Raw genomic sequence first — 23,466 nt, forward strand, 5'->3', positions numbered from 1 at the left:
TTGAGGAATTAAAACGAAAAACTGCAAAAAACAAGTTAAATCACAAACCGGAAAACTCGCACAAATTTCACAAATTTATCGGAATAAATTTCCAAACACTCACACAACTATTGCATAATTATTTACAGGAGGTCCGAAAGCGCGATCAACTTTCACCTCCGAACAGTCGACAACGAAGCGCAATCATTTTAAAGAGATTAGATTCTAACCACAAGGGAATCAAAAATCAGCCAAAGGCGACCCAAAGATTAGATAAATTCAAGGCACTGTTCGCGGGCTTGAAAGCTTCGTTCCGTCGTTTCACTCCTTATTAAAAAAAAGTCCCGCAGGCTCCGTCGCGGTCCCGGCGGTTCGGCCAGGATAACTGGAGTCCCACGTGCCGGTGACACGGTTCGCATACCTTCGCCCCCAACCCGAGGATCATCGCCCCGAGGCGCATGCCTGACTCCCTGCCCCCGAACTCGGTTTGCGGTTTATCCCGGCCTCCTGCATCCGGAAGTCGCCCTCCCCCCCACCCCCCCACCCCCCTTAACGTCTGCATTTAAGGGGCGGACGAGGGATCCCTTCCACCCCATTCCTCTCCCTATTCCGCCCCTTCTCTCAGCCGTCACTGACCTACCACTACGTTTCGCGATGCGGTTCAACTCGCCTACGGTAGGTACCCACCTATACCTGTAAGGGTGCCGCAAAATCGCGCGCTCGCCTGTGATTATACGAGGAAATAAATTGACTTCAGTCTCATTCCGATTCTCGGGTGCGGGTAAAAAATCAGAAGAACCAAAAATCGGAATGGTCAGAATTCCGAACGTTAATGTATCGAAAACTCACAATTGCGATAGAATAAAGTGGTGAATCTTCATTAAGCCAGAAATAATGGAAATAGAATATAAAAGTATCGAAATTTGAAGTTGTAGGATCTTGAATAAACGACTGGTGAAAATTCCGAAAGGCTGTTGGCAGAATGAGGAAAATGCGATTGCTCGCAAACACAAATAAATAACCTTCGGATGGATCGTAAAGTAGAATTTTCGTCTATTCGATTTCGTAGATGCGAAGGATCAAGAATCGGAACGGTTGGAACTCCGAGTAGTGATCTCGTAGAAGGCTCGGAATATAGAATTGCGTTATATCGGAATCGTCGGAACGAAGAGTCGCAATATATGAGAAGATTCAGGCACATCGTCGGCCACACTCTAAAGGCCCGACCCAACAGCTTCAACGACTCAAAGTTGTCCGTTTGCATCGCGTTCTTTCTTCTTTGTTAAGTATCGAGTAAAGAATTTCTTTGATTCTGTATACAAAACATTTTACAAGTAAAAATAGACCAGTTGGATAGACTCGGAATGTGAAATTCTGGTGGTAAGCCATCGATACGGTTACTTTCGGAATACCGATCTTTCTGAAACGTACGATTCTGAACAAAGACCCGTCTATATTCTGGATTTTTATTTTTATTTTTATAATATTTGGACATTTGAGAATATGAAAATTTCTACAAATGCGTTCTCTGGAACATCGACTGTATATGTTATTAAATTCTTCATCTCTGAATTCTTGGATTAACGTTTTCCGAAGCAAGTGTGTTCAGATAATAGAGCCCTCAAGTAAATATATTTTAGGTAAGCTGCAGCTTTTTATCGGGCACCATTCGGGACTTAAAATTTCTGACAGTATCTGTTCTCTCATATTTTTTATTCGATATTATTAAATTCGGAATTCTGGCCATTCTGATTTTTGGTTTTTCTGATTTCGTACCCCCAGCCCTCGCTCGGAACTCGACCGCGTGTAACGAGGGATTTACAGAGGGGAATATACTCGCGGATTGAGATAGTTGTACAGCGTGTAGCGTTTTGATTGATTCGGTCAAATATATCGAAAAGCAAAAGTGGGAGGGAAAAAAATTCTTCTTCTATTTTTTTAAACCATTTTCGTTCTCATCCGTTGATTACTGAAAAGAACTGAATTAAGAAGACCTTCCTGACTGATTTTTTCACTTCTAGCTGTAACAGTCACGTGAACCAAGCCTCTAATTTTCTAGTTATTTGGTCTGAAAATAGAAAATAATCGTTTCGTAAGCATCAGTTGCGAGTTGTCTTTAGGTTAACCTAATCGATTTATCTGTCGAAGGGAAAAACGAGAGAATGTATTTGAAGCTGTTATTTATACGGGATCTGTTAAGCCTAAGATAATATAACATCGGTACGATGTTTTTGTTTCAGATTAGCGGTATTTTTACATCGCTCGTCTTATCGTAAGCTAGTGGATAAAAATTTGCATTAGGAATTACATTTTTCCCGATTCACGGAAATGAAAATCGCCGATCATATTACGAAACGAATTATTATACTTATCGTGATAATAACTGCCTGACAAAGTTCAGTCATTGTTGGAAATAAATTCCTCACTCTTTGTATTCAAATGCGAATTATTTGATACGATATATGTATATTAAAGAAAATTGTCATGGGAGTAAAATGGTGTAAAGTGAACTGAATTTAGGGTCGTGTAAGAAAATTAATACGCGCCTTTTTTATTTCAACTTAATGAATGAGTCGTAACTCGCGTAAAAAAATTACGTGACCTGGAAGAATCTGGAGCGCTTTAACGCTAATTGAAAATTCGATAAGGAACGAAGTAGAAACAAGCAATAAGAAATGCCCGAAAGTCACGTACGATGACGAGTGGTGAAATTTTTGGTTAAACTTAATCTCGATCCTTCACTGGCATTACGTAAGAAAGTGTTTACGCGGAGTGATAATCCGTCAATTAGTGATCCTGATTGATTTCATCGATCCAACCGCCGCGTTTCTGACTGCAAAAAACTTCGCAAACATCAGATGGCTACGCGATAATTTCCCCGACTTCTGTTGACCTTCAAATCGACACCTTCATCCATAATTCGCCGCAGAGCGCGTTGCGATTTTACGATCTCGCGAATCTTGGCTCGTAAATAGACCCACACAGCACTAAAATTCTCAAATGCTTCGCTGCCACTGCCGGATTGACGATTCTTTTTCGTCTCTTACCCCTCACCTTTTTCCCTGAAATGTTGACCCTGAAAATTCAAAGTAAACGTGGAAAGAAACAGGATGCTGAAATGACGGTGTAACGGTTAATTCCGATCGGTTTTTTTTGCATTGTTTTTCTTGCTGGGAATTCCATTCGGACTTTTATATTGTATTTTCGGATTAGTCCTGCCAATTTTTTCGGTGTACACGATTTTTCGTACAATCGGTCAAAATTTTTCTCAATTGTGTGCTTTATTTTATTAAACGCATATTAAACGCAGTTTTCACAGTTTTTTCAAGCTTCGAACGAAACGGGATTCCTGCGAAAATTCTATCGCAGAAATTTTCATCGATCAAGTTATAAATCAGTAAGAACATTAAGAGACGATCAAAATTTTTTTGAATTACCAAACTTTGAGGAGCAATTGCAGCGAATTTTTTTCCTTAGTTTTTTAAATAAGGAAAAAGAAGAATGCTGAGTTTTTTGCAGAAATATTTCCCGAAACTCGTAGCTGAAAGAATATTTCCGAGGAATTTTAACCGACATTTTTCTGAAAAGATATACTCGTACGAGTAACTTTCAGAGAAAAACTTTACCAAGGTATTTTCATAATGAAGTCTGTATCTAGATATAACGTTGTTGTTTCTGAAATTGTTCAAAGTAGTGGAATGAAAGTAGAAGACAGAGAAAAAACATACACACACACATACACGGGATTATAACTCTTTCTGGAGTCACGTTGTATTAAATATTTATATCATACGAACGAACAGGAGGAGATGGGGAAAAAGAGCATAAAAACCAGTAGCAAATAGAAGGGTTCATAAAATTTCAAAGCTTTTTAATTTTTGTGTCGCAGCGGAGAGAATTTTCTGAAAGATGTCAACGTTCGGCTCGAAAATCGCAAGTTTGAATTTCGTTAATGTATCTTACGATTTTATTGAAAAGAAAAAAAAAAAAAAAATGTCAATCAACGTATCGAACAATGATTTTGCCACAACGAGCGTGTCCCGAACGAATCAAAGCATATTAAGATAACCGAGTATGGTTTCGGTCCTGTTAACAAGTTCGCTCGCAAACCTCGTTGCGGAATAATCCGTGGTAACGTCGCGCATCAGTGAATCACAGTCCAAGTGTCTCTCGTCGCACAGCCTGTGATGATGCTTGAGAACATCGCGGGGTGAAAAATGATGGGCGCGCCTCGTGGCGGGTCGGAGAGTGTCGAGGGCGTAGTGATTGTGGACGGTAAGTGCGCGCCGCGTCGAAACGAAGCTTTTGACGGCGTCGCCCTCTGGTGAGACGGCGCCTGCGCGTCGCGTGTCTAGGTAGGGGGCGCCACTGCGCGGCGAGGCCGGCTGAAGCTCCGTGAAGAAGTAAGCGTTGCGGACGGCGTACGAAGCGAAGTCGCGGAAGGCGGCGCCGAGCCGCTTCTCTTCGTCCTCGATCAGCCGAGCCCAGCTATCGACGTGGGCGGGAACAATGGACTCGTCCAGGTCGAGAGGAACGACGAAATCGGCCTCCTGGAGACTGTCGTAGAAGCAGTGGTTGTAGGGGACCAGTTCCAACCGCCGTTTGAGCCACACGTCACCTTCCAGAAGTCTTCGTCGGTGCTCCACCTCGTTCGGCAGGCTTCCAGGCAGTGTAAGGTTCACCCACCGGACGACGTTCGATCTTTCGAAGACACGCAGAGCCCGCAAAACGTTCTCGTGGACGTGAAAGACGTAGAAGTAGATCCTTTCCGCGCCCAGGATTCGGTTAAGCTCGACAAACGATACCAGCTTCGCCGAAACGTCCTCCTCGAAGTCCAGTCCCTTCACGCATACCGTGAATCGTCGACCCCGGTCCTTCTCCCGCTCTTCCCTCAAACGCACCTTAACGCTCTGACTAACTTCCCCGGCGCACGCCGATCCCACCACCGTCACTCGAATCGGACGCGGAGACGAATTACGGGGCAGTGGACACGTGATCAGCACGCCCGTGTACGTATCCGATACACCGCCCCACTGGTCCAGCCAGATATCAGAGACCAGGGCCTCCATTGACACCGTACGTAACTGGCCATCCTCATCTAGCCTGAAATAAAAAGAAATTCGATAGGGACTTGTGATGGACAGACGTAAGGGTGGTTCGTTTGTTAACTTCTTTTCTAAGCTGTGACTCGAAAAATTGCTGTGAAATAAAATGAATCACCCGAATAGATGATTGTTTTCTTCAGAGGGATGCTCACCTTTCCCATTTTGATTCACAAGTTAATTTGAATACCTTCTGTCCATAAGAAAAGGTTCGCAAATAACCAACTATTATGGTACAACTGAAAGATACTTATAGTTTAATTGTTGAACTTGGCTCTGAAATTAATCGAAATACTTTTCACACGATACATCGGAACCGTTTACATGATTTTGGTTAAATTTGGTAAGCTGTAAGAGAGACTCCAGTGTCGACTTTTGAATAGTATAATTTGGTGTCACTTCAACCTCCTATCCTATATCAATGGTCCACACCGGCCAGTTTTGGTCAGTTTTGACACCAACATTGTTTACCATATACACATTCTATTCTAATTTCGCACGAACTGGAATGACCGATGTCCGAACCAGATACTTTGACAATGATTCGTGAATCAAACGTGTGTTAAAGAAAAATACCTACTGTAATAACATTAGAATTTTCAATTTCAAAGATAACCAAGGGTTTCTTGAAGTACCTTTTTTTATGTTCTCCATTACGGACTATATCATGATAACTCGAATCATGCAGACTCATCAAGAATTCTTTCACCTACGGAAGGTGTAGAAACGTAAACAACTATACAGGCCATTTATCAAGTTCCAAGACTTGTACTAAAAATAATACCACGTACATTTCTCCTGCTCCTAATCGTTACTCATTCACCAACCTTCATGTACCAATACCAGTATGCCAAATGAACCCCAACAAAGCGTGACCACCCTTCAAGAATCGCCAGAGCGGTCGAACTACAGAAAATTTAACAAGTTCTTAAACTCATACACTGTACCCATAGCAAGGCGCACAAATCTACTCACCAAACCGTGCAGTAGATCAAGTTCTCCAGGGGCCTGCTCCTGACAGCAATGACCCTGAGGTTAGGGTAGGCAGTGACTCGCTGATCGAGGTGAGCACTGAATAGGAAGAGCTGACCATCGAGAGTCTCGAGCCAATTGGGCGACGCCGATGGCGATGGAAGGCCCCGGAGCGAGAGGCTGGGGTCGGTGGGACAGTCGGTTGAGGGCCGGTAGTCGAGGGCCAGTCTGCGGGCCCAGGAATAGGCGACGACGCTTTGGGTGCCCGGAGGCTCTCCGCCTGGAATAAGGTCAGTGGTCAGTGAGGCTGGTGCGTGTACACACTCCAAGGTGAGCTGGGCGTCAAGACGAGGCTAGCTGTCCTGGGACCAGTAGGTCCAAATGCTGGTAGCCTCCCAGCGCAATCGATGATAGACTCGAGTCCTGGCGAGGAGGTGGAGTCCCTAATGATATGCCAATACGCTGTGTGATGGGGCTTTGAGAACGAGTTCTCTCTCAAGATTAATTGCAGACCTGCGGCCGACCGACGCGCCTAGCTTCACTCCAGTTTCACTTTTTACATATGCAGCTTCCGGCCGTCCGAGTCAATCATTTCATCCTCTCTGTTCCACGAGCCGGCTCTTAATCGGGAACACTAATTGCCTCTACGGACTTATTCGCTACTAGCTGATAATCATCATTATCATTGAAGTTTCTCCCTCTCGACGTTGGCTATTGTCGAATCGACGGAAAATGCGGGTTCAAAGTGCCACCAGATCGAGTGACGGTTCCCATAGATTTTCACTGGGTTCCGAATACTTCAACGACTGATGATTACCAACCCGACCAATCTCTCTCAACCCAAAATATCGAGAACATAAGGTAAATCTACCGGTTATTAACCCTGCCCCAATTATTGAACTTTTCCGGTTGTATCTGTTTGATCCTCAGTTCTAAAATGACCGAAAAATAAATTTGTAGTGTCTAACCCTCTAGCAACTGGATTTAGTCATAGAGAAATTCACAATTTGTGCTGTAGATTCATAACGTTGAAAAATGAAAGGGTCAATAATTCGGTCTAAACGTGGTAATAACTGGTACACTTACCTTGGTGAACACTATTTCACCTTGCTAATTTGAACACTTTCGTATCATGAAACGGGTAGTTTGGTTTCGAGCAAAAGATAGTGAGTGTCGAACCGCCAGTCAACCGATTGCGGGTACCCAGATTTCTCGAGTAAAACGAGCCGAACAATGGAACTCACAGAGTGAATGACGCGGGATTTTAACCCAGTACAGATCTCGCATTTTCATTGGATGGTCGATTATGCTTGCCTCGACTTCAGGAAATTTTCCCAGGGAAATATTGAGAAGCAAAGGACTGAAACACCGAGATCAAGGAGAGGGTTTAAACGAGTTCGAATTTTATTCCGTACATCTGCTTCAGCAAATGATATGGATACAATGAAATGAGAGGTCCGCTTGAAAGTGTTCCAGTTCTTTGACCGTTCATTATCGATTCCCAACGGTTTTCATGGTGCTGTAATAATGAAGTTGAGACTTGGTAGTCCGATAGCAAACTTATGTATCAAGAATGCTAATAAGCACTAGGTCATCCACGATCGGATGATAATTTATTGCGAACACAACGCTCAGCTACTCTTCGACTAGCGATTGCGGTTAGATGAGTGTTCAGGCTTACGCGGGGTGAATTTTTAATGCATAATGCACGCCTTCGGCCGCAACTCGATTCTCCCAGACAACGAGGATCTAGTTTCTACTTTCCCAGACGAAATTACGACCCCGGACTGTACCGCGTATTATACATACTGACGTTCAGGAGTGTCGAGGAGTAATTTCTCAAAACGAGTAACGGCTCTCTCGAACGATATCAATCTCTTCTCGTCTGACGCGAATATTATACTCGACGTTCATTCAACAACTACTCGACATTAAAATTTTTTGACGCGCGCGCCAATTTGTCTTGAGAGACCGCGGTTTTGCACCGCAGTTCTTTCACTCCGCCTTTGAGTTAATGTGTGTAATACAGTCTTTTCACGACACGCATAACTCTCTTTCTATCTCTTTCTCTCTTTCTCTCTCTCCACACCCTGCAAAACCCGAGGTGGAAATTCTTTCCGACAACCATCTGCGCAACTCGTGGGTACTGGTGACGACGAAGAGACGCAATTAACGTCAAAATGACCAAGCTGAATGATACGTTCACGTACACGGCGCGAGATTGATCTCGCGGCAGTTTATAACAAGACCGGAACACCTGGAATGTCGAGTATTGCTCTGGACCAAAGTAGCTGGTTTCATCATCTGGGAAAAGGAAATACGAATCCAGAGGGAAATAACGGAAAACGGAACCATGGAGACTACCCAAGGAGACCGAACTCCATGTAAACAAATAGCTGTCCGGAATAAGATGCACCGAAGACAGTGGATTGAGTATCAAGTGGCAGTGATAATTTTCTACGAATCATATTGCAAGGTCATAGATTAGTCGATCTCGGACATCCCTGCAACCAATGACACTTCGTTGTAAAGGGAACACTAGCGATGGTAATGGTACTAAAAATGAACCCAATGTGTACGATTGCTGTGACAAGTTTTGTCAATACACCCATTTGAGTTCGGTATCCTTGCGTAGTCTTCGTGAACGGAACCTTGAATCGCAGACAAAAGACTCCAATCAACGAATTCCGGGCCACTAAATCGATTCGCTTCCTCCATCCTGCTCAAACCCAAATTGCTATAACTCGTGCAATTATAATGCAATGATCTACTGTTCGAAAGGACAGTAATTCAAAGCTAAGCTGAACACTGCAGTGCCAAAAGACACGAAGAATAGAAAAATCGTTCAAGTCCCGATGTCCTACTTCCGGATAATTGATTCGAGGGAATTTAACCTCGGGGTTGGACAAGGCGGCGCTGTTATTTCAGCGTGGCTCGATAATGTGCGTTGGAGTGTTGATCGAGCCCGTGTATTAGGTGAGTGTCGACTCTCGGCCCAATTAAAACAATATGGATAAATCTGCTTACCGAGGGTGGATGGCGGGTCGGGTAAGGGTTCTTGGAGCTGGGGCGGCAGGTCGACGAAGGCGAGGGCGTAGATAGCGGTGACTAGAACCGCGGCGAGGCCGAATCTGCATAATCTCCTTGTACCGGGGACCGGCATTATATTGTCTCTCGGACAATCTCTTCGTTTGCTATTCACGGACAAACAGCTCGCTCGTCCCTCTTGGTCCCGCCCAAAGGGAGACTCGCTTGGTCATCCGTTCGCCGTCAAAGTTCCTGCGAATGAAATGCAACAAGGAAATTGTTAGCGATTGGTCAAAGTCCGAAGCTGCGAAGGGAATTTCCGGTTCGAATTACGGTCCGGATTCACTAACGGGAATGAGAGCTCATCTGGCTAACCGGTGACGTGATTGTGTCTTTTAACGTTAATGTACAAACGACGCACGAGCTCTCGGGCTGATGTTGAAGACGTAATCTCGCGACATCCCACACGGATCACGCCAACTGTACCAAATGCCCACGCGGTTTTCAACCTCTCTCGTTCTGTTTCTCTTTCTCTCTTACCGTGGGCATCGCCTCACCCACGCTAATCCAAAGTTTACGCAATCCTCGATCCTCTCGGTCCATAAATGGACCATGGATCTCAGCCCACGACAGTTCGATGTAACGTATTTCAAGCTCGTTATGCGACGATACCAAAACGCGATACCCCATTTTTCGACATTTCCCGCCGCTGTAAGTGAATCGCAATCGAAGACTCCAATGGAACAGAGAATTTTGGCTCGAGAAGTCTTTTCACTGGTTTATGCAATTCAAAAGTATCTCATGGTCACGTTCAAATAATCATGTATTATTCAATATACAGGATGAGGAAGCAGGAAAAGTTCGGAAGAAACGTAAAATTCCCCGCTCTTTTCAATTCTGACACAAAAAATGGGGGATAACATGTTGAAGGTCAAAGTTGATCTCAAAACGATCTTGAAGATGAGGTTCAAAGTCAAATCAATGGTTACCATTGAATCCCTTGTCAAAAATTACTTGGGATTTAACATTGATAATTTTTCATTTAATTTTTTTCTTCCACCGAACCCTGCGATGTTTCCTAGAAGTTTCCATACTTTTTTCTCACCCTGTGTAAGGTTTCGTTATTTTAAAACAAAACAGATCGAAACCCTGACGGATTCAGATAAAAACTGTACTTCTAGTGGTAGATTAAAAATTCAACAATTCTAATCATCTGAATAAAAGCAGCTTTAAATGCAGCTTTCATCAAAGTTCCAATCCAGGCTTCCAAGACTAACCTACGATGCGGGCAGGCGTTCGAGTGAAACGTTTCGTACGTAACATCTGGTGACACAAGGCTGCGTTTCGATAGTCCGGACATTTCGCGACCGGATATGCAGTACGGATTTTCCTCTAAATCTTCGTTGAACACTTGCGGAATCCGCGCCGCTGCATCGGCGCATGACGCCGACGTTACGTCGACGATAAACGGAAGTTCTCGACGAAGATAAACTGCCTTTCCTCGGAGTTTGACACCCGGTTGTTTACATGGCTCGTCACTTCGCACGTGGACCTTCGGCACAGTGACGAGGTAGCCGCAGTCCGGCTTGCGCGAGAGTCGAAGGCAGACTGCCGTCAAGGCCGAGGTTTCGCGTTCCCTACCCTCTGCCTCCGGAGGATCTACCTCTACTCACCTTTTACCTCTCTCTACGTGTGGCTGGCTCTTTCACAGAGAGAACCTTTCATTGCCGACTCTACGTTCGGCTAGATAGGAAGGAACAGTGCAGTCGGCGTGCATCACCTGCTCGCAAAAACATCTACGTTTCTCTTTCTCCGGTTTTATTTTCTTCTCTTATTCGTTACTTTTTATCAAGGTTTTTCTCCGTCAGAGACCAACTCACGCTTCAAGCTGCAATTTCACGCCGAGGTTCGTTCATCCGTCGAACGCGGTTTTTCTCCATCCGCGTACGATGATCATCGATTTCGCAATTTGTTACGCACTTTTGTGTTTCGTCACGTTCTTAAACTGATTTTGAATCGATTTTTCAAACCGTTTGGATCTCTGTAGTGTTGGACTCACTTGGTTTCAAGCTTGTAAAATAAATAAATAGCATCTGTTGGAAAGTTTTTTTAAATTTTTTTTCCACAATTCTCAAGCAGAGCCAACAGATTACAAAACATTCTGTAATGATGAAAAAATTTTCTGTTAAAATTGACAAGATGTGACAGTTCAAAATCTTATTTTACCATTTTGATATCTGAAGTATACGTCAATCGAAAATTGGAAAATGATATTCGGGTCGAAAATGAATCGATTCGCGGCAAGAGGTTGTACCGTATAATTAAGCCTCTGATTTCTGGTGTGCAATTATCTGGGTCAAATCGTCACCGAGTGTAATGTTTGTTACTAAGATCATCAAGCGTATCATGCGGAAGTACGAAACAGCCAGAAGGCATTTTAAGTAAATGCACGGATATTTATCGCAAATAGTGCCGAATAAACGAGGATCATTAGCTTGACTGACTAAGTTGAGTTGCACTGCATAACTGCTCGGTGAGCCTGGACGAAAAGCTGCGCGGTATAAAACTTATACCTAACTCGACAGTTTATAGTTGAAACTGATTAGCTCGAGGCACGAACAGTTATCCATTAAAATTTCTACTGGAAGCGAGTTAAGTGCATGGGATTGAAGTTCTTAGCAGACGGTCGGAAAATGCGCTTCGAGACAAAAGTTGCAGGCAAATCGGATCGACGCGTAAAACGGTGGGAGTATCGGCCCTTTGACTTCTCGAATAAGAATCTAAGAGGTTTTAGTCGCAAGCCAGAGCTTTTCCTGTTTCGCAATCTAATATACGATGTGGTATCTGCGACAGCTGGCATGCACTAGATCGGTGGCGATTTATTGGAACTGCAGCGGCGGTGAAATTGCGAAAACGATCAGTCGAAGCCACGAAATATCACAGCCCGAGTTTCCTGCTGTTCTAGTTCTTTCCTCTTTCAGCTTTCATTCCCGAGACACAAGGTTCGCGGAAAAAGACCACTGTCGAAGTTATTATTAGCCGGGATGAAGGACCGACTCTGGAACCTCTTCGTATTCCAGGTATCGCACTTTTCATCGAACCGATGACCCTCTAAAGTGCAACCAGGATCAGAGTGGAGTTCAAAGTGTTGCAGAAGGATCTAAGAGGCAGTGAAAAACAGAGTTCAAAGATACTCCAAATCCCTTTTCCACCATTCAACCTAACCAATTCTCTCGGTTCGACGACGCGCTTCAACTAAAGCGGTCGACATTCCACCTTCGCCGTTTGACCTTCGTCTATATTTAAGTCCCTGGGCGCATTCCATGCCCTTCACGTACCTAACTTCATGCGCATCGATATGTACGCGAGTCACAATTCTACAACAGTATCGTAGGTACTGGATGTAGCCGGTTTGCAGTCCATACCTTCGGTACCGTTGTCGGACTACGGAACTTGAGTGTGCGTGCGCGCGTGTGTGCGTGTGTGTGTGGACACAGCTCTCGTTTATTGAGACCGCGGTAAACACGCGGGATGTTGAAGGGACGCGTCACAATTTCCCGGAGAAAGTCACCACGATGTGTACTCACGTGAAAGCTGCAGCTTTGTTCACTTCTTCGATGCGGATACTCGACTGTCCGGAAAAATTAGTGAAATATTCCATCGTTAAATCGGCAGAGCTTGAATATTGTATTGGCATCAAAGTATACTCTATTCGTCCCTGGATTATATGGACTTCAGCGAAATTTAGGGGCCATCCATAAATTACATTTTACAAATTTTATGGTTCCTGACCCTCCTCTCGTCCCTGTCACGAGTAACCGCATTAATGTAACCCCCTCCCCCTATTTCACCGTCTTCCTGTTACGATGGAACTCATTTGACAAGTTTTGATTTAGAACTTGATTAAAATAGCACTCCTAATATAATCATTACTGTTCAAGATTATCAAATAAAGTAACAATTTGTACGTTTTCAGAAAATAAATAGGTACTCGAAATCAATATAATGAAATGTACAATCTTGCATTGTTTTTGGTTGAAAAAAAGTTAACCATTCTCTGTCCATGGTCTTTCAAACCATTCCTTCGTATTATATTTATTACTGAAATAGCACCCAATTCGTTGTATTTTTGAATGGGGATGGAAACATTGGAAGTGTCAAGATATTATTCGTCGAACCATAGAGCGTGGTTAAATAAAGTGACCCGTACCAGAAAAATGTAAATACATACAAACAATTTTAAGCTTGAAAATAACATACTTGTTCACCGATCGTTTCACCCGTGGCCATATTCAGTTGTATTATTATTTTAGACCAGATGTGACATCACGAAGCTGATGACCTCCACCCCCGTCACTCCTTGTCACGGCTTGTCATACTTTGCGGACCCCCTTCCGCCACTTTTGCGTGTGACGTAATTAATGGATGACCCCTTTCAGAATGTGAGGTTTTACCATTTTGGGTACAGAATCGGGTAGTTTGGTTCTGACGAGAGACGGAATCGGGAGTGGTCGTTTCTTCCTAAATGGTTAAGTCATTGTCGACCAGGATGGGGAGAGCTCACTTTTCAAAGAACCATTTCATCCATGGCAAGAGGAGCGATCGACGGAAACCTCGGAAACTTTTATCCATCGCGTGCGGTGGACTGGTTCGACTGACTCGGGCGAAACTTTCCCATCAGCCGAAGCGACGATTCCGAGAAAGATGAGCAGCGTCCATCCTCGGTGAAGGATCGGAACATCGTCCGGAAAAAGTGGAACAAAGGATAAAGAAGCGTTTCGCCTCTTCGTCCCGCGATCGTTATCTGGATCATCTTGGCTATGCTTCCGTGCCTCGATCTAGCTCGGGATTGAAGAACGATTTGACGAAAGAGATTCCGCACTGCTCATAGCCGAATGAATTACGTCCTTGGCTCTTCGCACGTCCGGGATCATTAGACGCGATCTCGTAACGACGATGCTCGCTGATTGAGCTCTGGAACTTGAATGATGATCGAGTAACACGAAAGAACACGTCATCGATGATTGACGACACGTAAACAAAGGGTTAACCATTCTTTAGTTGACATTTGACACGATACGCAAGCTTCGGTAAGTCTTCGGGGAGTACGGAAAGATTTTCAGGTATGACCAAGTTCCGTAGATAGACGAGTGAGTAAGAGAAAAAGTAAAGAGAAAATCTTCGCATGGTCGCCATTTTTGTTCCATTTTGTGTATAGTGTCTAGGTTCTATGCTACAGTCTGTTCCAATTTGTGAAACAGGACGGTTTTTTTAACTTTCTTTTATTTCTTCTTACGTACCCTTTGAAAACTTAGTTTTTAGCTTGAAACGAAGCTTCGTGAAACCGGAACTCGACAGTAAAATTCTAAAAGGTGACTCATCCGGTTTCAATTTTTCAAACACTCTAACCAAAATATCTGGAAAACTATACCAGCGGGCAACCTGTTTTTGATTGAATTTTGTAGATACCCAAATTTCCATGAAAAAGGTCGAGACTACTGTATACACCTAAATGTTGATCTTGTATTCGATACGAACGTTTAAAGTTGACTGCATTGAATAAATGAATGAAGGTGCTTATTACCTAGTAAATTTTTACTTTAACCATGTTCTAAGCTGATACGAATGACGTCTCGACCTTCTTTGTATAAAATTTTATCATCTACAAAAATTAAACCAAAACCAGCTCTCCAAATTGTATAAATTTCGAGATATTTCAGTTGGACTGTTTAAAAAAGTCGAACCGGTTGAGTCACCTTATAGAATTTTGCTACCGAATTCCTGTTTCACAAGGCTTCGTTTCAGGCTCGAACCTAAGTCTTCAAAGGGCACGAAAATAACCGGCTTATCATGTATTTTATACTACAGTCTGACAATGGATTCTCTTTTTTTGTTCTTAGAGGAAATTCCTCACGCAAAGCTCACCTTTCTTTGGCTATTCGTCTATCTACGGAGGTTGGGGTATGACTTAATCGAAGGATGTCGAACAGCAGAGAACCGTCAATCCTTGCTCCGGTTTGTAACGACGATGTGGCAACACATGTAGGTACCCACCTCCTGGATCTCGAGGCCTCGGCCACTTTCCATTTCAGCTTTTCCACGTAGAGACCCGTCGGCCGATGGGTGGTTGAGTCAAGTGAGTCGAGAGGGTCGACGGCAAGAGAACCTATTGCATGCTCGCTCTCCGCGGGTCATTCTTATCGGATCTCGTGCATCTTCAGGTTGAACGACTTTGATTTGCATAGACAGTGTTCGCGGCGCACGGCGCCATGACAAGAAGGAGATACCTACCCACCTTCTCCAGGGTCGTTTAGATAAAAACCAACTCGTGAGAGAGCCAGGCCTCTGGAGTCCTTGTATACTTATACCTACATGTGTTTATTCTTCTCTTTTCTCCATCTCCCTAAAGTCACCGCTGATACCTGCTCTTGCACTTCTGAATTCAACGTTGGATGTTTTCAACTTAACGCTTATCTTTGGCTCCGGCAAACCTCGCGGTGCATACATTTCACCGTTAAATACCTTTTTCCGTCTCCACGTAGTTTCGTCAAAACGTGGACAACCCTGACGCTGAAACTCCCCGCGGAGAAACTTTTTGTCTTTTCATGATTCTACGGAACCCTCTGAGTTTCTAAATCTCTGATTTATTACTACAGTCATATATTTATGCTGGTGAGGGTTGAAAATTCTTCCGTCCCGTATTCAAATTCTCTCAACGTTTGATGAAAATTGTTCTCTTAAATGGACCGCGAGCAATCCTTGTAATTTGTGATCTTGTAATTTCCATCAGACCAAAGTAAACTGCTGTCTGGTTCGAGATTCCTTCCTGAAATTCCGCGTTATGAAAGTACCTGATAAGACCGCCAGATCGGTATACGAGAAAACAAACAACGTGCGTTCGTTGGGCTCTAAAGTGCGCAGGGTTTGAAAATATCTGTAAGGATTCTCGTAAAGAGTCGCGTATACGTATAATACATATGGGATAGTTATACGGTCCGCGTCGCATCGCCATCTCCATCTCCATTGGGTTCGCATAGCTTTGCTCGCCTCGACGCGAGGTTCAGGCGAATGACTCGCGGTCAGGGTACAAGCCCGGCTAATGGCTGCAGCTTGCAGGACGAGGACGAGGACGAGGACTTGGCCATAAGCAAACGTCCGAAACGAGTTCACGGAATGTCACGTGAGAGGACGGTAACCACCCATAAAACCTGACAGGCCTCGGCAAAAGCTCTATAGTGGTACAACCTCTGCGTGTGCACACGTGCTAAAGCTCGCAACCAGTTTTACCTAGGGGGTGAATAAGTGCGACTATCCGGTCAGCACGTCGCATAATTATTATTATGATTATCCTACGTGTCCTGGTATTCATATTTTCGTCATCCTGCAGCATGGAGTTACCTATTTCCAAGAGGTTTCATTTAAACTGAGTATATATGCATCATCTGGGGCCTTATTTCGAAATTTTATTGCTTGTGTCACAGTGAAACGGTGATACGAATGACAGAGTATCAATGATCTTGTGTTGGTTCATATTTTTACCTACACTTTCCACGCGCCGTAACCTCAATCATCGAAACACGAAAATAATGAATAATGAAATGTGTTACGAACTGATTTTGAATCATTTGAATCTATTGGATAGTGAAAAATGGTCAGTAGAATGGGATGAAAGGGAAATTCTAATAGCAACCATGAAATGTTTTGTTGCATAGATTGAGTAAGAAATTTCTTTCACGTTCATGACGAACGACTTTTTTGGATGCTTCAAAAAGTATCAAGTATGAACTTTTTTACTTTGATGTAGCTGAAGATTAATGGTCAGGTTAGGTTATCCGAGTCGAAAAGGTATCGCAAGTATCTAAGGATGTTACCTAATCCAAAAACATTGAGCTTTACTACTTTTATCACTGTTTTGTTATCCCATTTTTTTAAAGCTCTGTAAATGCGTCGTTTTACAACTGCTGAATTCTCGGGTCAACATTTTTGAATTCGAACTCGAATATATTTGAGGAACGCATATTTTATATCCATGATATGGGAAAATTGGAAATTGTACAAGATCCGGGTTATTCTTTATCTCCAATTCCTTCGATTTCCGTGTTTTAAATCGTCGCCGCTTCTCAGAAAGAGAGAACACGAAACGTACGTGTCGCATTGAATATAAGTGGGAGTGCATCTTGGTCCATAAATACTAGCAGGGGAAGAATGAGACTCTGGATGTGAGTGGAGGTAATGGAATGTCCGGTGAATTGAAAAATCGTCGATATTGATCACGACGAGGGTGCATAAGTGGCGTAGAATTGAATTTCCACCACGCATGGATCGCGGCGCGTATTATAAACCGAGGCATAGATCATCCGGCCTACGTCATGATGGAGATGAATCTTTAACCGGTACCGATTCAGCCTTCATAATTGCCTTGCTTAATCGCCGATCTATCCTTTCGCGCTACGGAAAGTTGAAACAAAAATACCGGTCAATTATAAACTAAATACGTATGCGTGTGCTCTCGCGTCTTTGAAGCGCTGTACAAGTTTCAATTGAAATATGGGAGTTTAAAACCCGAAACGCAAAACGCTTGTCGTCATCCGGTATTCAATATACTCATAAATCCTTCTGCAACGCTGCGGGAGAAGAATCAATTCAAGTTTTGATCAAATGAAAAATTGAAACCATTCTGGTGAGTGGTTTGAAAAATAAATTTGAAAAAAACGTACGATCGAATATGCAATCGTGTAGTAGATATATGAGAGTGTGAAAAATGTTTAAGAATCAAGAGGCGAAAACCTGCCAACGTTCGTCCTGAATATTCGAACGTTAAACGTTGTTTTAATACGCGGGTTTGTAAATCGATTCGATTATACATCGGTGATGACTTTCCGATCTACGAAACAGCCTATAGTCACGGTTCGCAGAGCGGAACAGCTTCAGCTTCTTTACATTTCTGAGTCAATGGCAGCCGCGGACCACCTGGAACAAAGCGCAACATATTCGCGTTCGATTTCCTTTCGATCGTTCCCGGAAGATCGGTAAAATCGGTAAGACGGGTTTGCCGATTTTTCGAAAACTTAACTGTACCGTCAATCGAGTTTTCATGACCGTGTAGCGAGTTTTTTCCCTCGAAAAATCGGCATCGTGAAATCACGCCGATCGACAGGATTTTAGATTGCCGATTCACGTGGCTGTCGATACTAGTAGTATCGTACTACAATATTATACCCAGATGTATATATTACTCCGGGTAAAATCGAACCAAGACTAATCCGATAACTCAGTCCTCCTTCCACCTGACGGGTAATACCGGTTTTAACAACCGTGATAATGAATACGATGATGATGCACGAACTCGAATCAGATTCTCCGGATGCCAGCAGTTGTGCATCGGCATAATACAGCTGCCGCGGAACACCAGTTGTTGGAGAGAATTGTATCCCACCGGATCCCGAGCGATTTCTTGCAGCGAAGGTGATCGGGAATCCACCGATCCGATCGAGATCGGTAAAAATCGGCGTTAATGGTTGGGGGAAAAAATTCCCTTTCGGATACCAAATCGTCAGCGACACTTTACTGAGTCGGCTCCTTTCTGCACTCGTTGAAAACTTGAAGAATTTACTCGATCTTTGCACGATCGGTATAAAATAGGCGGGCAACGATCGCGAATGGAGCTAAATATCGTGCGCTGGTATAATATATTATATTAGCGATACAGTTATGGGTGGATATACAACCTGCTCGGGTACACGGCCAGTCGTCATCTTTAATTACTGTATCAATCAGCTGAGACAACTTCCCTCGATCCCGGAGCCGGAGCGAGTCCAGTACATAAATACAACCGAGGTATAACGTACGGTCTGCAGGAACTACCTCAACATTCACTGCGGAGATGCCAGCTCGCAATTAGGCTTCCATGTTCAGAGTCATTATGGTTCGACGTTAGACTGGAGAGCAAACTTTGTTGTTCAACGGAGAAGTGAATATCGAAGAGAGAGAGAGAGTGAGAAAAACAGGGAAATCAAAAGACCTTCCAAATACGTTTGTTATTTTTGACGATTAAAATTTTGGGTGCATAAATATTTTATTCTCATAGAAAACATTCTCATTCTTGCACAAAGGACTCGGAGATCGGTTGCACCGATTTTTCTCGAAATCTGATCGATTTCAAGACTAATAGAGACGAACTGATGGACTTAATTTCACCTGAATCGGTCCATCCTTTTTTAAATTGTTTGTGCACAAAAAAATTGAAAATTTTACTCTCGCAAATGATTTACGGAAGGCTAGGACGACTTTGTTCGGTATTTAAGCTGGTTTGAGTTGAGAAGAACGCATCGATATGGATGAAAATTACAAAATTTCGTTGAACCGTTTCGGAGATATCTTCAAAAAAGTAGTCAGTGACACATGTGACGAATACATCCTACGTGATTTTATAAACTTCAGAACGCTGAGATCAAGTGAAAATTCATCTCTTCATTCTTGGAATGATTGTAATAATTTCCGCTCCTTTTTGAATACAGAATAACGGGAAGAATGGATCGAAAAAAAAAATAGAAGGTATTATCATCATTCCAAACTCCAATTGGAATTTGATTTGATGACTAAATCAGTCACTAATAACTTGCACGGAATCTTTGAAAAATTGAAAACTAAAATAATCGATTCATTTTTCCAAATACGATTCGCGTTGCTTCTGTTTGCACTTTTTCTGACTAAGTTTAAGTTAATTAACTATAAAAAATGACGAATGTGTATACGCGTTGTTTATTTTATCAAGTGAGAAGATGTTCAATTGAAATTGGTGAGTGTCGAATGTTTCTTGATCAAAATAAACTCTTTTGACTCGGAAAATTTCGACTCTTTGTCTCGGATTCAGTTGCCACGCGTTTGAATAAAAACGCAGTAATATCTATGTTTTATCGAAATCAAAAACAAGAAAGAAACGATCGCAATTTTGTTCTTCCCGTGTGGCTTCAGATCGTTGTTAACGATCGAGCAGTCAGTGTTGGGTTGAGAACTGGTTCGTGTGTGTAACAAAAGAACGAGCAAATAAGTACCTGTCCTTCTCTGAGAGCAGAAACGAAGAAAATCCTCAAATTTAAAATTTTATCCCCAGCAGCAGAACGTCGAGGTTTTTCGAGGTCTCCCGGAGTAATTTATGACCTGAAAGTATTTCATTGCGGTGCGTTAAAGTTATGCGCATACATTCCGCATCTACTGCATGATTGATCCCTTAAGAACTCTTGGCTCAGTCTCCATATCTGTATAAACTCGCGGAGTAAACGGCTATTGGTCAATCTAATTTATAGTAGCTTGAATTTCAGTTGAAAAAACTTCGTCATCACGTGCGAATAATCAATGATGTCGTATTCTCGATCGCCGTAATGAGTCTTTCGTTACAGTGAACGTAAAGTATGCTCGAATATGCACCATTCGCGGGTATAAAGTTGAACTTTACGCCCTAGGGAGAAATAGTAAAATTTGTCAAAATCCGCGATTTAACGTGAAACAGATAATTTCAAATTAAAATAAATACAACGTTATCCCGACGCGCATCGCACGATAAAATGTCAGAAGCAAGAGCTTCTAATTATTTATTTTCGCGATTATTAATAATCATTATGGAAGATCAAAGTGTAGACAGCGATAACTTTATCCCTCCGAAAAGTTCATTTCGATTCTTCCAGACAAGACTGGAGAAAAAAATTGTACAACACTAAATCCAGCACTTTAAAAACTGGATTGGATCCACCAAAGGATCGAGACTATTTCTGCCAATGAGACGGTCCGAATTATCCATTTCATTATAAAAAAAAAAAAAAAAAACAACTCGGTTACTTTGTTTCTTAAGATGAATCGCAACCATCCTGTGATTCATTTCCGCATTCTTCTGATCTTAGGAGACTATAAAGTGACATTAAAAAAATGTAACAAAAATCTGAGATAAATTCTTAACTTCGTGAGAGAAAAATACCGAAGAAGAATAAACTGACTGGCGATGTCTGTTACTGCGATTCTGACAATATCGATTAGGCTTTTCGAACGGATAGAGCAGCTTTAATTACCAACTTTGACTTATTGCGAATCGTCTTACGAGTTCCGTTTTAAAGAGAATATATCCGAGAAGCTCCGGCTCTGCCTGCACGTGGAGTTATTTTAATTCAGCTTCGGTCGTCTGAATATTTTTATTGTTTTACCCTATTTTTGGAGTCCATTTCCGCCGCCGCGTCTCAGGGCTCGCAGGCTTTCCTAATAGGGCTGTATCGATAGGTTCAGCAAGAACTGACTCTCCTTGATTAAGCTATTTCGATGCTGCATGGGAGGTAATGCTCGCCGCCACCCTGCCAGCCGACTCCTAACGAGCTAAGGTCTGCATACGGCGTTACGACTGCTGCAATTGCGTCCAACTTCAAAGCCAGTTTTCCACCCCCTCGAATCCCTCGGTTATTTTTTTTCCGTCCGACCAAGCATCTTTTTCCTTATTTTTTTTTTTTTTTTTTCCCCCCTATTTCGGTATCAGGGGATGAAGAAAAAACCCAATCTTCTAAATTCCATCTCTATTAATAAAGAATCACGTGGGTGAAGCAAATTTTTGCCAAAGTTTCAAAAAAGTGGTCAAACATTAGTTACAAGGGTAAAAAAACTTTGAAGAAAATCTGTAGATACTGGAAATTTGAATTCCGTTGAGGTGTTTCTTTGACCCTCCGTTGCCGTTTTAGGATTGACCATATCAAGCTTCGCCCGGTTTATCGAAGCATCCCAGTTATCGAGGTGAATTGTGCAGGGTTGAATTTTCAACCCTATTTTTAGAAAAAAATTTTGAACAAGCGATAATTTTTCTTATTTATTTATTTTTTTTTTCTATCTTTTAATCATTTTCAAGTTTCTCACCAGAATAATAATGGAATTTCCTTCCGGTAGGATGATTTCGAACGAGTTGTTACCTAGTTTGTATACTCTGGCTTTGATTGCTTTGAATAATAATTTGGAATATCGGGAACTTCTGGCTTGATTCAAAAGCCCCGGAAATATTTTCCTCATCAATATGGATATTTATAACGGCGTTGCCTGCTCGTATCATCCTCGCGAATATCGTTAGGGGTTGAAACGAGGAAAAGTGAAACCCCGCCGTGGTTAATAAAGCAGCGAATATCGCAAGGCCAGAAAACAAAAGAGAAAGGGGGCGGGGGGGGGGGGGGGGAGAAGAAAATGAGTAAGAAATTTGAAACCTGATCGCCTTACTGACAATAATTTGCGATATTTTTTATCATGCGTGGAAGGTAAAAAAAAATTATAATCACACTGAGAGAAATTTTTAATTCCGGTTACCGCTCAGTCCTTGAATATTTTCATTTTTTACCACAATCGAAAAATACAGTTCTGGGTAGATAATGAAAATTAGTTTTCTAGCTGTTACAGGAAAGTCTAGGATCCGTTACTATTATTTCTCATTACGATCACTGTTGCTAGATTTTCTTGCAACCGTTGCGAAAATTTAACGCTCGTGCAAGAATAAATTGACGTTAAAGCCTTATTTAACTAAAAAAGTAGAGTAAACCTCACAAACTGATTTTGCGTTGCAATAACCAAAAAAGGATCGACGATAGCGCAAAATGGTTAGACGTACCTCGTTTTTCGTAATTCCAACAATATTCAAACAGTTTTTTTTTTTTTTTAACGATACGTGTTTCACTCAATTTTTCCAGTTACTGCAACAAACGAAATTTATCTTACTGCAAGTGGAAATAAATAACGATTTGAAATGGCAAAAATTATTAAATATATTTCGATTTTGATTTCTGATTCTTAGGATTTTTCTACATCATTATTGTTTGGACCGTGCAACGGTAAAATTGCTCGACTGCGGTAGGACGAAAAGTTGGATGGAATTTTGACGTAAGATAGGGAGAGGATTTTTACGCCTGTAAAAGGCGTATGAATAAAATGGCTACACGTAGTGTAAATGTGAAAGGATACATTAAAATTTAACGAGTCTTGTAGATACATCGCGTCGAGTTTTGCGCCGCATGTTTAGAACCGTGCGAGCTGGAATTTCTCATGCGGTCATTTGTAACACAGAATTGTCGTTTACTCCGTCTCTCTGTGCAGAGACTCGTGCATCTATCAGAGCTAAAAACTGTTCCTGTCTTATTTCTCACGCTGGATGACAAATCCTTGGTACGCCGAGACGATTGCAAACAGCCGTCTTTACCGTAATTGCTTATACATCGCCGTCTGACTTTCGAGGTCGAGGAGGAATCACCTTTTTATTACACCCTCGGCGGTGGTTTTTATTCGATTCGATTTTTATTTCATTACACCGGTAAACACGAATTTTGAGTCTGGGTTCTAAACGTCGAATTTTCATTTCTTCCACGTAATTGATAGA

The 23,466-nt window shown here is 42.4% G+C and overlaps 1 protein-coding gene across 2 annotated transcripts; it reads right to left on the bottom strand.

The window, feature by feature from the left end:
* Positions 1–3,833: 3,833 nt before the first annotated feature.
* On the bottom strand, positions 3,834–10,683 carry LOC124186485. Of its 2 annotated transcripts, none has more exons than XM_046578239.1 (4): positions 10,358–10,683; positions 9,081–9,332; positions 6,057–6,333; positions 3,834–5,082 (listed from the first exon to the last, which is right to left on the bottom strand). In XM_046578239.1, exons 2-4 carry the CDS (start codon positions 9,214–9,216, stop codon positions 4,029–4,031), a joined length of 1,467 nt encoding a protein of 488 aa, XP_046434195.1. In that variant the 5' UTR covers positions 9,217–9,332; positions 10,358–10,683; the 3' UTR covers positions 3,834–4,028. The 2 variants fall into 2 exon arrangements, with proteins under 2 accessions (XP_046434195.1, XP_046434197.1); XM_046578241.1 differs by lacking the exon at positions 10,358–10,683 and adding an exon at positions 9,431–9,543.
* Between the last annotated feature and the right edge of the window lie 12,783 nt (positions 10,684–23,466).

The sequence above is a fragment of the Neodiprion fabricii genome, chromosome 7 (genome assembly GCF_021155785.1).
Source record: "Neodiprion fabricii isolate iyNeoFabr1 chromosome 7, iyNeoFabr1.1, whole genome shotgun sequence".
NCBI classification, from domain to species: domain Eukaryota; kingdom Metazoa; phylum Arthropoda; class Insecta; order Hymenoptera; family Diprionidae; genus Neodiprion; species Neodiprion fabricii.